At 40.9% G+C, this 16128-nt stretch overlaps 1 protein-coding gene across 2 annotated transcripts in view; it reads right to left on the bottom strand.

Annotated features, from left to right (window-relative positions):
- Positions 1 to 16128, bottom strand: part of Zfand3 (zinc finger AN1-type containing 3) — a 189684-nt gene that overhangs the window by 37737 nt on the left and 135819 nt on the right. Inside the window, exon 4 of one of the 2 annotated variants that reach the window (XM_040732436.1) lies at positions 2115 to 2180. The exons of the other annotated variant lie outside the window; for it this stretch is intronic. Coding sequence (XP_040588370.1) covers positions 2115 to 2180 — 66 coding nt within the window. The remainder of the gene's footprint in view (positions 1 to 2114; positions 2181 to 16128) is intronic. 2 annotated transcript variants of the gene reach the window in all.

Below are 16128 nucleotides of genomic sequence, written 5' to 3'. Positions count from 1 at the left end.
TCTGAAGGACCAACAAGAAAGAAAAAGTGAGTTACAGTTGAGCTAACCCTGGGAGAGGAGTGGGGGGAGGAGGAGGAAAACATGTATTTTATAAGTCCCCCCAGTTACAAGTTTGCTTTCTGTCTCAGTTTGAATTGTGTTGACTCTGGTAAGTCTGTGGGGGTCTCTGAAGTTGGACTGAATATGTTTTAAATTGTAGGCTGGTTATTGTCTTTAGGGACGATGCTATGGCCGCAATCTGAAATGTACCCTGTGGGCTCATGCTTTCCAAAGTCTCCATCACATGTGCTATTTGAAAGCTGTGGCAACTATTTTAGAGTATGGGTGCGGAAACCAGTCACAAGTAGAAGGCCTTTGAGGTCTTGCCCACATCTGCTCCTGCCGGTCTCTGCCTTCTGGTACATACTATGTGAACAGGCTCTTCCTCATATCATGGCTTCCTTGCTATAGTGGACTGAAAAGTTTCTGAAACCGGGAGCCAATATAAATCGCTCTTCTCCTAATCTATTTCTGTCAGATATTTTGATAACATTAAAAAATAACTACTGCAGTTATAAATAATACAACAATGGACAATTCAACATCTACTATGTGAGCTCTTCTTACATTGAAGAAAACAACAACAAAAAAACACACATTATATAAATGGCTAAAAAAGCCAGGTGGTAGTGGTGCATCTCAGGATGCAGAGGCAGGTGGACCTCTGAGTTCAAGACCGGCCTGGTCTACAGAGTGAGTTCCAGGATGGCCAGGGCTACACAGAGAAACCCTGCCTCAAAAAACAAAACCCAAAACAACAAATCGGAAAACCTAACCAGGTTTTAGAAATTGTATTTTTAAACTGCATTACTAAACACGGTTTTCCCAAACTTCAATCAATGACATACTTTTCTATTATAGGTGGTGGGGAGGGAGCATACACTAAAAATGTGGTACGTAGTAACGCGATATAATATAATACAACAGGTCTTTAGCATCTGTAGGACTGGCATTCAAGTCCTGTCCACACTGCTCATGAGCAATCTTACTCAGGAACTCCACTCGAGTACTGAGAACCCACCATCATTTCCATCTATGAGAGAAGAATGAGAATCATCTTGCAGAACTGGTCTCCCAACCTCCCACTAGGCAATGAGGACAATGGACCTCACCTATAGGGCAATTGGTCTGCACCTCAATCAGGCAGAGAAATGTACAGGAGTAATGACAGCATGCCAGGACTGTCACATACACCTGCCCCAAAGCTGGCCATCAGGAAGAAAAGGGTAAAATCCAATTCTTTAAGAGTTCTGCACGAAGACAGCCTACACAAACACCCACAGCACCTGTTGGGATTTACAGGAGCTAAGGCTCTAAAGCTGAACGGCAAACTGTTTCTGCTGCTGATGTTTCAGAGTTTAAAAGGACTGAATTAAGTTATGAAGACCATCTCAACTGTGACCTTTAAAAACCAATATAATGTGAATACAAACCTTGAGATATTTTAAACAGCAGGTAGCATTACTAGAAAGGCAAACCATTTTAAAAAATTAAGCTATAGGCTTAGGGAGCAGTGGGCATTACAGAACTGCTTTTTAAAGGGCTACAAGGTTCATGACTTGGTGTTTAATAAAAATGTCACAGATGCAAAGATGTTTGGGGCACATCCATCCGAGAAGACAGATTTCAGCAGACCCTAGGATTTTAACATCAACACGTAATTTCCCAAAACTTGCAAGATACTATAACAAGTCAGTACATATGAATGTTTCTTTATGTTTTCATCATTATTTAAATATTGTTTTTAGGAGATCAAGGACTTAGACAAATGGGCAATACTCTGCATTTCATACTTGTTTTTAAGTCTTAACATCCTTGTGATATTAGCAAGTTGGTAAATGTTGCTGCCCACTTACTTGGAACTAGTTGCCAGCAGTATTCAGTCAACTTGACTCCTAGGAACATCATTCTCACGTCTATCCAAACTCTACCCAATCCCAAGTACAAAATACATCATTGTGCAACTGATTAAAAACAAAAACAGAAACTAGACAATCCCCTGGGCCACGCACACCAAGTAAGTTAGAGACGATGGCTAATTTCTGGAAGCACTCAGGTGAGGATGGAGCACATACCTGCCCCACAGGGTCTTTTGGTTGGTGTGATCAACGAGACATGAGCTGCATCTGTGCATGGCCCACCTAGAAACAAACACACAAAAACCAGACCCATTAGTCAGGTACCTTCCACATGCCCATAGCTGCCACCACCAATAAGAAAGAGGAACCTACAAAGGACAGTATCTTCCTGCAGATATGCTGGGAGTGACAGCAAGAAGGTGATAACCGTGCATGGATTCCTTTAAAGAGCCTGTAGTTTCGCTTAGCAATGGAGTCCACAGAGTGCCAGTCTTTCTACAGAGTAATGCACCTTTCATAAAGTACTCTTAAGTCTCACACAATGCTGTGAGCCTAAAAATAAAAATTTTAGCCAGGGAGTGGTGGCACATGCCTTTAGTAACAACACTCAGAGGCAGAGGCAGGTGGATCTCGGAGAGTTCAAGGTCAGCCTGGTCTACAAAGATAGTTCCAAGACAGCCAGTACAGTCACACAGAAAAATGCTGTCTTAAGAAACAAAGCAAAACAAAAATTTAATTTGAATTCAGATCCAAGAGAGAAGAAATTACCCAAATTTTGAGGAAATGAGTTCTTCCACTAAGCAGCCAGGCAGCCATGTCTTTTTCAATCTCGGTGGTTATTGTACTTTGAATTTACTGTCAGGCTGATCTTACTTAAAGAAGGGCATTCCCTAAGGAATAGCAAAGGGCTTATCAGAAGAAACAAGGACTGCTTTAGTATATTAAAAAAAATACTGCTATCAAGGAAGGACATTTAGTTTCTGCTAAGAAGCATGGATGAGTGAGTCTTCATGGGATCTTGGCGGGCTCAGAGATCTGATACACAGAGTATGAAGAGTTTAGTTAGTAGATGGCCCTTGAAAAGCAGTATTTCCATTCTGCAGGATAAGGACTATCAAGACAACATGAAGTTTATACTGACCTTCCTCACCAATGACTATGTCCCACCTTTGAAAACAGGAAGCTGCTGTAAGATATATTTGCCAGTAACTCTCAACTTGCCCTGAGAAAGCAGTATTGGTGACCACAAGGAACAGAGCACACAGGCCAATGTTAGGTTATTCTGAAAAGGTTCTTCAGGTGACAGTAGCAAAGGAAAACAGTTACTTGGAGGCATGTTCTATATCACCTATGACAAGACTTTGTATCACTGAAATTACCCATTGAAAAGAAGTAATGATGAGAGAGCCCTGAGACCTGTCGCTGGAAATGACCACTGAGACATGGGAAAAGGGACTTGAGAGAAGCAACCTAAAAGGCCTACTAACAACCCATTCTTTCCTAGTCCAAGGCCATCGTGACAACAACCTTACACAGTAGAAGTCACATAAGGAATATACTTAAGGAAGGAAGAACCAAGTAAGGGTGCTGTAAACTTCCAAAGGCACTTGACAAATACCAAGGTGTGCCACATAGGTTAGTCCCACAGAGTTTGCAATATTATTAGGACAGGATTTGTGTACGGAAGAATGATACACAGCAGCAGTAAATGGCTGAATGGAGAAGAATTCAGGGCCAGAGCATCAAAGAGATAATGAATGTCACATGCAATCAAGAGGAAGGACATTCATCACTTGCCAACATCACCTGGAATATGAAAGAATTTGAAAATGAGGCTAGAAAAATGCAAAAGACCTCTCAGAGGGCAGGGTATTTCAACTGAAAGTTTATTCCTACAAAGGTCACCTTTCCCCAGGGAAGGCTTAAATATAGTAAAATCTGAGACGCTTAGACAGAAGGGCAACTGATACTTGAAAATAAGCAACATGCAGGGGCAGTGAGCCAAGCTGTACATAGAGCAGACAGTGGCCAATTTCTCTATACTTCTGGACCCATGGCTCCCCACAATATTGTGGCTCCTGCTTCTGTGTACTTTGTTGTTGTTCCTAATGACAGCACTGCTGTTTCTGGGACACAACAGGCTTTTCTCAAAGTTGACAGCTGCCATTCCTATTTCTTACACAATAAAAAAACAACAGTGACGTTGTCACTAGCCAAAGGGCTCATGGACTATTTTGGTAAAAAGGCTTCATGAACTGTGAGGCTTTCTGTTGTATATCATCACATTCTTATTCATCAAAATACACTTGTCATCTGTCACTGTCATCTGTTTTGTCATGACTATGTGGAAATTGGGCATTTAATTAGGGAAGCAAACAGATTTTTAGAACGTTTTAATGGAGGTATAATATAAAGGGACTGCAAATAATGGAATGCAGGTTGAGAATCCTTAGGATCAGAACTGCTTTGGACTTGGATGTTTTTGGTGGATGTTAGACTGAACTTCATACTCCATTATACTTCACTCAGACCTTGTACACATAACCTGAGCTAACCACACACAGTATCTTTAGTGGCCGGGATATGAGATCAAGTATGGAAGTGTCTCTTGTGTCTCCCAAGTGTCTGATTTCGGAGCACCTTGGGTGTTTGGATTAAGGGCACCGTTTTAACTAGTTTTGTCAAGTTGATACAACCTAGAATAATTTAGGAAGAAGAAACTTCAGCTGAGAAAATGCCTCCACCATAACAGCCAGCAGACAAGCCTGTGGTGCATTTTACTGATGGGTGATTGATGAGGGAAGGTCCAAGCCCATGATGTGGACCCCCAGTCCTGGATGGTCCTGGATGGTATAAGGAAGCAGGCTGAGCAACCCATGAGGAGCTAGCCAGTGAGCAGCATCCTTCATGGCCTCAGCATCAGCTCCTGCCTCCAGGTTCCTGCCTTGAGTTCCCTGTATGGTAAGGGGCTCAAGCTATAGCATGAAATAAATCCATTCCTCAGGGGTTTTTGGTCATGGTGTTTAATCAGAGTATTAGAAACATAAATTACCACAGATGCTCAAGCTGTACTTGAATGAATTATATAATAACCATCAGACTAAAATATTACAACATCTTCTGAGATACTGGGGCTGGAGAGATGGCTCAGGGGTTGGCAGCACTTGCTGCTCTTTCAGAAGACCCAAGTTTGATTCCCAGCCAGAGGATCTAATACCCTCTTCTGGCCTATGTAGGCACTAGGCACATATACAGTGCTTATACTTATATGCATGCAGGCAAGTCACTCATACATACAAAACAGTTTTTTTTTTAAATATAGGCACTAAATATGGAATCCTTGATGGAATGAGACAAGGTAAGCAGGAAACTTATGAATATTTTTAAGTCAGTTGGATACACCATAAATATTAACAGTTCAGTGATTTATAATGTATGATAAATTTTTAAAATTTCCTAGCTCAGTATCTGGCCAGGATCAAGGGTTCCCACAACACAGTGTGCTGTGGAGAGGAGTCAGTGAGAGTGCTTCAGGATGCTTTCTTAAAGGACATCAATAAGCCATCCAGGAAAACAGTGAGGAAGAGATCGTGGAATCAAATCAATGAAAGAAATGTCTGGAACTCATGGATTAACACCCCATGTCTTTGAATGCCCAGGTAATTAACAAATTAAGGAAATTTTACCTCACCTGAAAGTTAGGAGTTTACCCTTTAAATTTTTTAAAATTTAATTTCTGCAGGCTTTAGCAAAAAAAAAAAAAAAAAAAAAAAGCAAATAACCTTCTAGCTACAGAGCATAGCTCAACATGCATCACCATACAAGTGTTCTCCAGAGGCTTGTTAAGCTGGCAGCCTAATCCAATGCATTCGCTCCATTACAGTGAAGTACAAACAGAACCACAGTTGAGCCAAGAAAAACTGACAGCAACAGTAACTGGCAATGATAATATACCCCAGCTTTGATAATTAGGCAATATTATGGATGGATAACTTGGAATGAAGTTACTGGCAGACAGTAACCTATGAAACACTTTAAAACACAGATCAAAAGCTGGTGACTACCACTCATGCATCCTATATTAATTGCATGTCATCCAAACCACATACTCTTGAAGGAAAAAGTAAAAATAAAAATATCTGCTCTTATACAATTAATTCTAAATCAACTGATAAAATGAATGTAGGTAACTATGGGAAGTGCTTCTGTCAAAAACAAAAATATGGTATGTGTCCCATATGGTTCCAGTAAACAAAATGGTATTGAGAACTGATGGCAAGGGTCAAAATGGAGGTGTCCACTCCACCAAAAGCAGGACCAGTGTTCCTGTCTGGATTCTCTATGCCTAAGAGAGCCACCACGTGCACCGGCAGCACACTGGGAGCCCTGCTCCGTTCTTGAACATCTTTACTCCCACCAAGAAGCAGGATAGACTAGTAAAGAGGTGTGGCTGGGTGGGCGGCACACGCCTTTAATCCCAGCACACAGGAGACAGAGGCAAATGGATCTCTGTGAATTCGAAGCCAGTCGTGTCTACACTGCGAGTTCCAGGACAGTCATAGAATGCAAAAGAGAAAGGTGAGGAAGCAGCTGCATGACTGTGAGTTACATGGGTGAAGATGGGAAATACAGAAAATAAATACACCGTTAAGCAGAGGAAATTGAAACCATGATGCTGTGAACCACAGAGGCTCAAGACAACTGGTGATGCCAAAAAGGCATTAATTAATTAATTAATTAATTAATTAATTAATTAATATTTTGTGCTTACAAGACAGGAAGTCCAGAGCGTGTCCCACTGAGCAGCTCAGAGGACCCTTTACAGGTAAAGGAGGAGGTTTAGTGCAGGGCACAGAGCACCTCTGTTGTAGGAAACTCAGCATGCTGCTCTCTGGGAAACCAGGAGGCTCACAGAATAATCACCATGGTACAAGCTGCAGTCACTGCCATCAAGCTTGTGTCACATATGCAGCCTGGATTATGGCAACTTCAGAAAGACAACATTTTAACTGTGCCTATATTAAAAAAAAGAATCACAAAATTTCTGGTTTAATATGTTGGACTCTGTGCAGACTAGTTTTATGTCAACTTGAAAGGAGGGAACCTGAATTAAGAAAAAGCCTCCATAAGACCAGCTATAAAGGTATTTTCTTAATTAGTTATTGATGGGGGAGGGCCCAGCCCACTGTGGGTGGGGCCTTCCCTGAGCTGGTGGTCCTGGGTTCTATAATAAGAAAGCAGACTGAGCAGGCCAAGCAAAACAAGCCAGTGAGCACTACCCTCCATGGCCTCTGCATCAGCTCCTGCATCCAGGTTCGTGCCTTCAGTGAGCTCCTGTCCTGACTCCCTTCAGTGATGAACTATGATGTAGAAGTGTAAGTCAAATAAACCCTTTCCTCCCCAACATGGTGTTTCATCTCAGCAGTAGAAACCCTGACTAAAACAGACTCTCGGGGAAGCAAATGATCCCCAAGCTTAAGGAACAGCACACACCCATAATCTCAGCACCTCTTGGGAGGCTGAGAAAGGAGTGTCTCAAGTTGGAAATCAACCTAAGCTATATACAGCAGACCCTGTCCCACAAAAGCATCCTCAACTGCCTTTCGGCCAATCATCGGGTATGTTCTTTGATTTCTTTTGCTAAAGTGAATAGCTAATTTTTCCAAGAGCCTTCATTATCCATAAGTGTCTAATAACAGACTACCACACTGCATTTGATGCTATAGTCGGAGGCTTCCTTTCTAAAATGCCATCTTTCTCAATTTACTTGTGATTTACAAATGAATAATGCTTGGTGGAGCCTGTGATTTATAACCAGAAGTCTGCATAGTCTTTCTGTTTTTCCAGGCTGTTTCTATGCTGGGACTAAAGGTGTCACATGTAATGAGGGCCACATGTGAAATCTCAAGAACACTATGAAATGCTATTCTTCAGCTGTACGCCCAACAAGCAGAAACTTTTTTTTAAGTAGCAAATCCAACAGAGCAGTGGATCTTCCTGGGGAAACTACTGATTTCAGCTCTGTGAGGTTGAAGACATGCAACAAATTTGCATAGTCACTTCCCTGTAACCCAGTGATTCTCATCCTTCCTAATACTGTGATCCTTTAATACAGTTCCTCATGCTGTAGTGACCATCTCCAGCATAAAATTATTTTTGCTGGTATTTCATAGCTGGTAATTTTGCTACTGTTATGAATCGTAATGTAAATATCTGGTGTTTTCCCATGGTCTTAGGTAACTTCTATGAAAGTATCCTTGGATAACTTCATGAGGTCATGACCTACAGGTTGAGAACCACTGCTGTAACCTGTAAAAATCAGGACTACATAAAAGTATGCCATTAACTATCAACATTCACATTTCATTTCAAAGTGAAGTATCAGAATTCTGAATTTTTTCAGTCTTCTATAGTTGTTGAGCATCAAAAGGCCATGCTCAAGATATCACAAAGTGCAATCAATTCCACAAGTGAGCAGGCTACTGAGACTCAGGGAAGAAGATAGCACTGGCATAGAGAATAGCTACACTTGGACTAGCACTGCTCTCCAGAACTCAAAGCCCAAGGCAAAACAAATATGAAAACTAGCATTTATCCTTTTCCTTCAAGTAGAGAGCAATCTACTCTAAAAGGTTTTGTTAAAGCAGCTGCCATGGCTGCTTTATTTGGTCCTGCTCCCAACAAGCCTTCATTGCCTGTAGTTAAACCATGTGCTAAAGCATCGATTAGAAAAAAATGGACTGTCAACGAGTCAGTCAGCTAAAATTGCCAGAATCTCAATAATCAAATATTCTACTATCGTCCTTCCAAGGTAACTGCAAAACATTAATACACAAAAATAGGCACTCCTCGAGCAGATTTACAACACTTCAATTTTCTTGCTTAATTAACATGACATTTACATAACAGTATCTAATTAATTTTCAACCAAAGGCACTGTGGGCTTATTAGAAATGTATCATCCATTTCTACCCAGCTGGTCAGTTTCACTCAGTCATAATCCACACACTATTTACTGTGTAGCAGCTCACTCTTTCAGACTCACCATTCTAAAGGTGACCTCAGATAGCTCCAACAGCCACATTTCTCTCTTATCTGAAATTCAGAACTGCTTGCTGATGAAGCCTTTCAAAGAGGTACGGGGACCTGAGCAAGGCAAACACAGACCTGTACCTTTCTGTGGTCATGTTAAAAAACTTCAAAAATACTCAAACAATCTACTTCTTGAGTAATAAAGTAGTTCCTCTCTGAAAGCCTTCAACTTGTATGCGGTGATTTTAAAGTAGCAAAGAACAGATGGTACTGACAACCAGGGACAGACCAGGCTGCAGAAGAACCACTCACCTTTTCAGAGAAGATGCTCCCACCTTCCACAATCATCCCCCACCTGCAATTCATGAGTTAGCAAACACCGGGAAATGTGTGTGCAGTTACCACTGTGCTTCCTCACTAGAAATAAAAATTTCCCCACAATGCCTTCCCATGGAGCAGTGTCAGGAGTACAGCTATGTTGGGAGTGCTTCCCACGTGCCCAGACTCATGGATACTCCAAGGAGCATTAAGGGCAGCCACACTAGGATCAGAGGCGCTGTAGCAGGACCACAGTCTCCTAACCTGAACAGCACTGAGGTCGGAGCCTCACAGGCAGAGGTGGTCTAAGCCATCTCCATTCAAAGTGTTCAAAGACAGTTCTACACCAGATGAAAGCAATCCAAGATAAAAACCATGGATCAATGGAAGGCCTGTCATACTAATTAAAACAGTTAATTTTTTTTACCACATATACATGCTAATCTAACATGGCAGATCCTAAATTTTCTGTCCTCGAGTAATCTTTTCATAATTAAAATGAATGAAGATCACAAAGAACTTTGATTTACATGCACCATATTGAGTGATACAGTTACCTATCTGAAATCAAAAAACACAAAATATTCTCTCACTTAAATTAACAAAACAGTTACACATGAATATAAGAATATCTTTTATGAAACACAACAATTTAAAAAAACTTAGAATCCCAGGTTATAAAATGGCATTCAAGGTTTGCACCTGTATCTACAGCACATCTGCTGCAGTGTCCCTGCAAAAGAACACACTCTTACACAGACCGGTAAGGAGTCACAATGACCTCCGAGACCCTGGGAGGGACACAACAGGTTCTCAGACCCCAGTTTACATCTTCTGGAACAGAAAACAACAGTGACCCTTAAGGTTAACAGATTTTTCCAGTTCACCCACATTTCTCTTAAGACAGCCCTCTCAAATTACTCTTGGCAGAGAGTAATCCACACTTGCAGTGTAAGTAAACTATTTACTTACTCTAAAACTATGTTGACATGTAAGTAAACAAAGTCAAGAGACATAAATCCATAGTCACCATTTTCAATCAGGGCACTGTTTTTGCTGTTTACCTAGGATGGCTACAATGTTTCAGGGAGCTCAATTTGTTCTATGTAGGCAGCTACATGTGTTCAGTATCAGATCTTCAGGGTGAGAATGTGACAAGCCTAAGAAAAGAAGCAGTCAATTGAGATGTCATCTTGGGGATCAAAACCATAGCCCCTTTAGGAAAAGTTTTTTAAAAAAGTAATTTCTAATTTTAGACACACTTTTTTGTTTCCTCATGACAAAGCACATCTAATATGGATATGAAATCAGGGACTGTCACCATCTAATTTGGGCTTCCATTCTGACTATTTACAGGCTCACCCGAGGCCCAACTGGGATCTGAATATTTGCGTTTCTATCATCAGCACAAGCATGATTTTCATAACACTGATGGAGAAAGTTGGCATTGGGAGTTTTTTTTTCCTTAAAAAAAAAAATCTAGCCGGGCGGTGGTGGCGCATGCCTTTAATCCCAGCACTCAGGAGGCAGAGGCAGGAGGATCTCTGTGAGTTCGAGGCCGGGCTGGACTGACAGCCTCCAAAACAATACAGAGAAACCCTGTCTCGTAAAACAAAAAACAAAACAAAACAAAAAAAAACAAACAAACAAAAAATCTAACAGGCTGAAAAAATTGCTCAGAGCTCGGAGGTTAAGAGCACTTGTTGCTCTTGCAGAGGACCTGGGGTTTGGGTCCCAGCACCTCCATAGTGGTTAGTCACGACTTTCTTGTTAACTCCAGTACTAGGGCTATCTGATGTCTTCTGGCCTTCACAGACACTTCCATGTACATGGTATACATGCATACAAGCAGGCAAAACACTTAAACACATAACATAAAAATAAAGAAAATATAAACATAGGTAGTAAGACTCTTCTCATAAATCTTGTCTACACTGGAATTGCAAAAAGTTGCCGAGTCCTCCTCACAAGAGGACATGCTTTGTGTGTATTCTTCCTAAGAGGCATCAGGAAGAATGCTGTCCCACGGAATTTGAAAAAGAACCAAGTACACAGGGACCCTTCTCTACCTCACTGCTCAGTCCCTCCAAAGCACACTGTCCTAGCAATAGCGGTATCAAGAGGGACATGGAACGAAAGGCACCACACAGTTCACTGACAGGTCTTAGGGAGTTTTTCTTTGTCACGAGTGGCTAGAAATGTCATAATTTGAATTATGTAGTCAAAGGGTTGTACTGGTATTTTGAAATTTTGCAAATCCTTGAAAGTGGTATCCCTGGTGATGAACTGAAAAGTGAAATGCCTTATGGAGGAAATAAATATGAAATGTAAAGTGATATGGTTAGGTTTTTTTGTCCTGACAGGCCTGAGCTTTCAGAGAACTGCATAAACACAAACTATGTTTCTAAACAGTTAAAATAATTACTTTTAACATATTCAAGTAGGGACCTCTCTTATGATTTTTCAGCCAAATATTTTGCCACAAATAAAGCTGGGTTTAGTTTAAAGTTACCAGTGTCGTCCATTTCCTGTACCTATACAAAACAAAAACATGTCAACTGCAAAAGATAAGCTGGTGTGACATGACACGGTGTTCACTCTGCCCTTTACCTTGAGACAAATGAAGAGCATTTGCTCTAGGAGAGGACCCTCTGAGTCTGCGTGTGAAGAGCTGCTCAGTGGCAAGAGCACATCAGCACTGAGCCAGTCTCACGGTCATCAGGGAAGACTATGGAAACAGGCCTCAGACAGCCTGAACACGAGTATTAGAAGCTTGCTAGTTTTCTCTCCTGCAGAAGAGGAATCTAAAGGGGGCAATTCAGAAGACAAAAGAAAGACCCCTGAGCAGAAACTTCCTGAGGCAGGTGGCTACCCACACAGGGTGAGTCAGGCAGAGACACTTGTTACTAATACTCTGAGATGAACTGACGCATCACATACACAAACTTCAAACTTTTATGTCTTCAGATTACTTAATTCTACCATTAAACATTAAATGTCATTATATATTAATACATTAAATAACAGCTATTTAAAATTCAAACAGTGAGACCTCTAATGTATCAAAACATAAAGTAGGTTTTTGTTCGTTTGTTTTGTTTGAGACAGTGTTTCTCTGTGTAGCCCTGGCTATCCACCTACCTCTGCCTCCAAGTGCTGGAATTAAAGGCATGCACCACCACCCAGCCATATAAAGCAGTGCTAAGAAAATACCAAATTAACAATAAAGCTTCTCTACATCTTTAAAGAATTGACCGAGCACTGCCTGGACAAACACCACATGAGGCCCTCTGAAGTTGAGTAGAGCAGTATAAACAGAGGCTTTGCTGCTGCAGAACCTGAGACTTTAAGCTGGTAGAGAGAGATGAGAATCCAAGTCTGAAAGGTAACAATAAAGACAGTTTGAGAGCAAGTGTCACAGATAAGTGCTCCAAGAGTTTCTTAATGGGAACAGTCAGGGTAAAGGAATGATTCTGAGCTGGACCTCAGGGAGCAGGAGTGGAATGGCTCCATGAGTGCCAGGCGGTTTCTGGGCAAAGAAAAGCTCAGAGTGGTTCACAATCAAGCACTAGGTCAGTCACACTGAGGCTATGGAGGAAGACGTCTGACACAAGATTAAGACTCTGAGAGGACATGAGTTTGGGAGGGTGATGTATTGGGAAGTGGAAGATTTGGGAGAGGGCAAAATGAGAAGTGGGTGTGATCAAAATACACTACATGCATGCAGACAATCTTCACAGAATAAAATATTACTTTAAAAAATCTGGATGCTCACACTGGAAGCAGTAAGTCAACAAGAGAACTTCCTTTTCTAACATGACTACCACTGGTGAATTCATCTGGCAGGTTGTTTTGTACTGGGAAAAAGCAGAAGCAAGAGGAGAGATTCAAGATATAATCCTATTTAAAAAAACAAAAACAACAACAGAGTGGCAATAGCAACGTCCCAGACTTAAAAATTTTCCAGTCAATCAACTACTTACAGGATAATAAACAAAGGCAAACTAAAAACCATAAACAACACTACAGGCAACTTAAAATTTAGGGCTGGGGAAATGGGTGGTTCAGTAGTTCCCTAGCACCATTTAAAAGTAGGGTTGCCACAAGAGCTTGCTTATAATTCCAGCATGCAAAAGGCAGACACAATCCTTGGATCAAGCTGGCTAGCTAGACAAGCAGAACAGGTGAGCTCTGGGTTCATGACTCTTGCCTCAACATATAAGACAGAGCACAAACTGAAGATGTCAATCTTGGGTCTCCACATGTACCCCATCCACCAAGCACCCAAATATACCATTTACCCATGTATCATGCAAGCATACGCCGCCCCCACACAGTCATCTGTAGTTTGTATAGCTGTTGTAATAATATAAAGTTTAGAGTACCTTTAGTGGAAGAAATTTTTAAAAAGAATAACGTAATTTTTTCTTGATAATTTAGAAACCTAGATAAATGGACAATGTTGTATGTAATATAATAGTCCCTCTTATTTGCAGGGCTATCCTTATAAGATCTCCCAAAAGATACCCTGGAACTGCAGACAGCATCAAATTCTATCGCTGTGTTTTCCCTATACATATCCACAGTGGAATTTAATTCGTAAATCAGGCCCAGTAAGAGAGTAACATATACTGGCATATTGCAAAAGAATTGCCAGTACAACTGTAATCGGTGCTGTGTGGCTACCAGTGAGCACACTGAAGGCTACTGTGGCATAAGCACTAGTCCACGTGATAAGCGGGCCTCGGTGCCTACAGGAGCAGCGCACAGAGCATGGTCAAGTGGACAAAGAAAGGACTCCCAGGCAGGAGAAAGTGGGACACAACAAAACACACAATTGGAGAACTGTTCACTTCTACAATTTCCATTTTTATATTTAACAAAGACTTATTATCCAGACTATATGAGGCATTCCTACACATGAGCAAAGTAGGGGTAGCTAAATAAGCAAAGAATATGGACAGGCAAATTAGTCATTTCTGTTAACCTAGAATTTAAAGATGCTGTCATACTTCATGAGACTACTTGAAGGCAATATTTGAAGATGAAGAAGAGCATCAGGTGAGGAACTTGAAAATGATGGTTTTGCTTTAATTGGGCTCTTATTTTGACAAGTTAAAGGTCAAATGATACTGCAGGTACATGAACAAGGTAGAGCAGAAACCAACAGTCTGTATAAGCAAGTCCTGCATCCTGACAAGAGCTAACTTACAGATCATCCACAGCGATTCCTGCGTGAGAGCTATTTGATTCAATAAAGCACATAATGGACATTACTAAACTGCAATGCAAAGTATCAATCTTTTCAGAACAAGGCCCCAGTGAAAGCAGCATGCTTTGTAGAACCAGCCTTAGGATTAATAAATAAACACACTACAGAAAAAAAGCTTTAAATTAAAATCAAGAGACATTTAAAGTTTGGGCATTCTTTATTAGGGGAGAGAATCTTCCACTTTGAGACTATTATATATCAGAAAAGCTCCATCTGTTGTATAATTATCTCTGATAAACGGCTTGATGCTTGGAGCTTCATTAGAGAAACGGGAAGAGAAAAGGCACACACAGAGAGAACTGTAAATAAATCGTTCCTCCATATTTCACTTAAAACCAGCCCAGCAGGAAGTCATAAAATATTTTTAATAGGTAATATTTTCCAAACACATTTCTGGAAGCTCCTAGCCTGTTCTGCCCAGTATCTGCCCTCCTACAAAAGCCAGTCTAAAAAGGGGCACACTGGCTCGCTTTAGAGATCACTAGAAATTTAATTGGAAAATCAAATAAAAAGCTTATCAACTTGGTGGCAGTAATACTCACTTTGTAGAGAGCAGATCAGGCTTCCCTAGAATCAACAACAGACTATAAAGGATATGGTAAAAGGCATTACAACCTAGGAATGATGATTTACCTCTATAGTTCTAACACTCAGGAGGTGGAGGCAGGAGGATTGCAAAGAAGAGACAAATCCAAACTCAATGGTGATATTTGACGACTCCCACCCCCATTTTTTAATCCCTGGTGAGCTAAGGCATTACCAGAAACCAGTTTCCAGGGAAACAAAGTGCACCCTGCTCAACCAAACTACTTTAGGCACAACTCAAGAATGTTCTCATTGGCGCATTCTGGGAATTGGTGCCATATATTAAAGGAAAACTCAAGAGTCTAAGACCAGTCTGGGCAACTTGTCTTAGTTTAGGGCTTCTACTTTTAACAAACTACCATGACCAAAAGCAAGCTGAGGAGGAGGAGTTTATCTGTCTTACACTTCCACATTGTAGTTCATTACTGGAGGAAGCCAAGAACTCAATCAAGCAGGACAGGAACCTACAGGCAAGAATTGATTCAGAGGCCATTGAGGGTGCTGCTTACTGGCTTGTTCCCCATGGCTTGCTTAGCCTTTCGTATAAAACCCAGAACCACCATCCAAGGGATGACTCCACCCATAATGGGATGGGCCCTCCCAAATCAATCAATAATTAAGAAAATGCCTTACAGCTGATTCTTATGAAGACATTTTCTCAATTGAGGTTTCCTCTTTTCAGATGACTCTACCTCGTGTCAAGGTGACATAAGACTAGACAGTACAGCAACACAATGAGATCCTGTCACACAGCAAAGCAAAACAAAACTCAAACCATATGAAGACATGAATCAAACAACCTGGCCAGATAACTTAAGGAGCTAGAAAAGCAACAAACCAATCAGAAATTATTAAGGAGAGGAGTAACCAAAGCAGAAACAAACTTAAGGGGGGGGGGGTGGAGCACAAGAAAGTAAAAATCAACAATATTAAAAATAAGGGGGAAAAGTATAACCAAATAAAATCAGAGACAATAAAAGGACTTTTTAAAAAAATTACTGTAGGGATGAGCTCCATAAAGCT

The sequence above is a fragment of the Mesocricetus auratus genome, unplaced genomic scaffold, assembly GCF_017639785.1.
Source record: "Mesocricetus auratus isolate SY011 unplaced genomic scaffold, BCM_Maur_2.0 Super-Scaffold_100027, whole genome shotgun sequence".
NCBI classification, from domain to species: domain Eukaryota; kingdom Metazoa; phylum Chordata; class Mammalia; order Rodentia; family Cricetidae; genus Mesocricetus; species Mesocricetus auratus.
The sequence above is the reverse complement of the archived record's forward strand: the minus strand, read 5'-3'. Positions and strand labels throughout refer to the sequence as shown.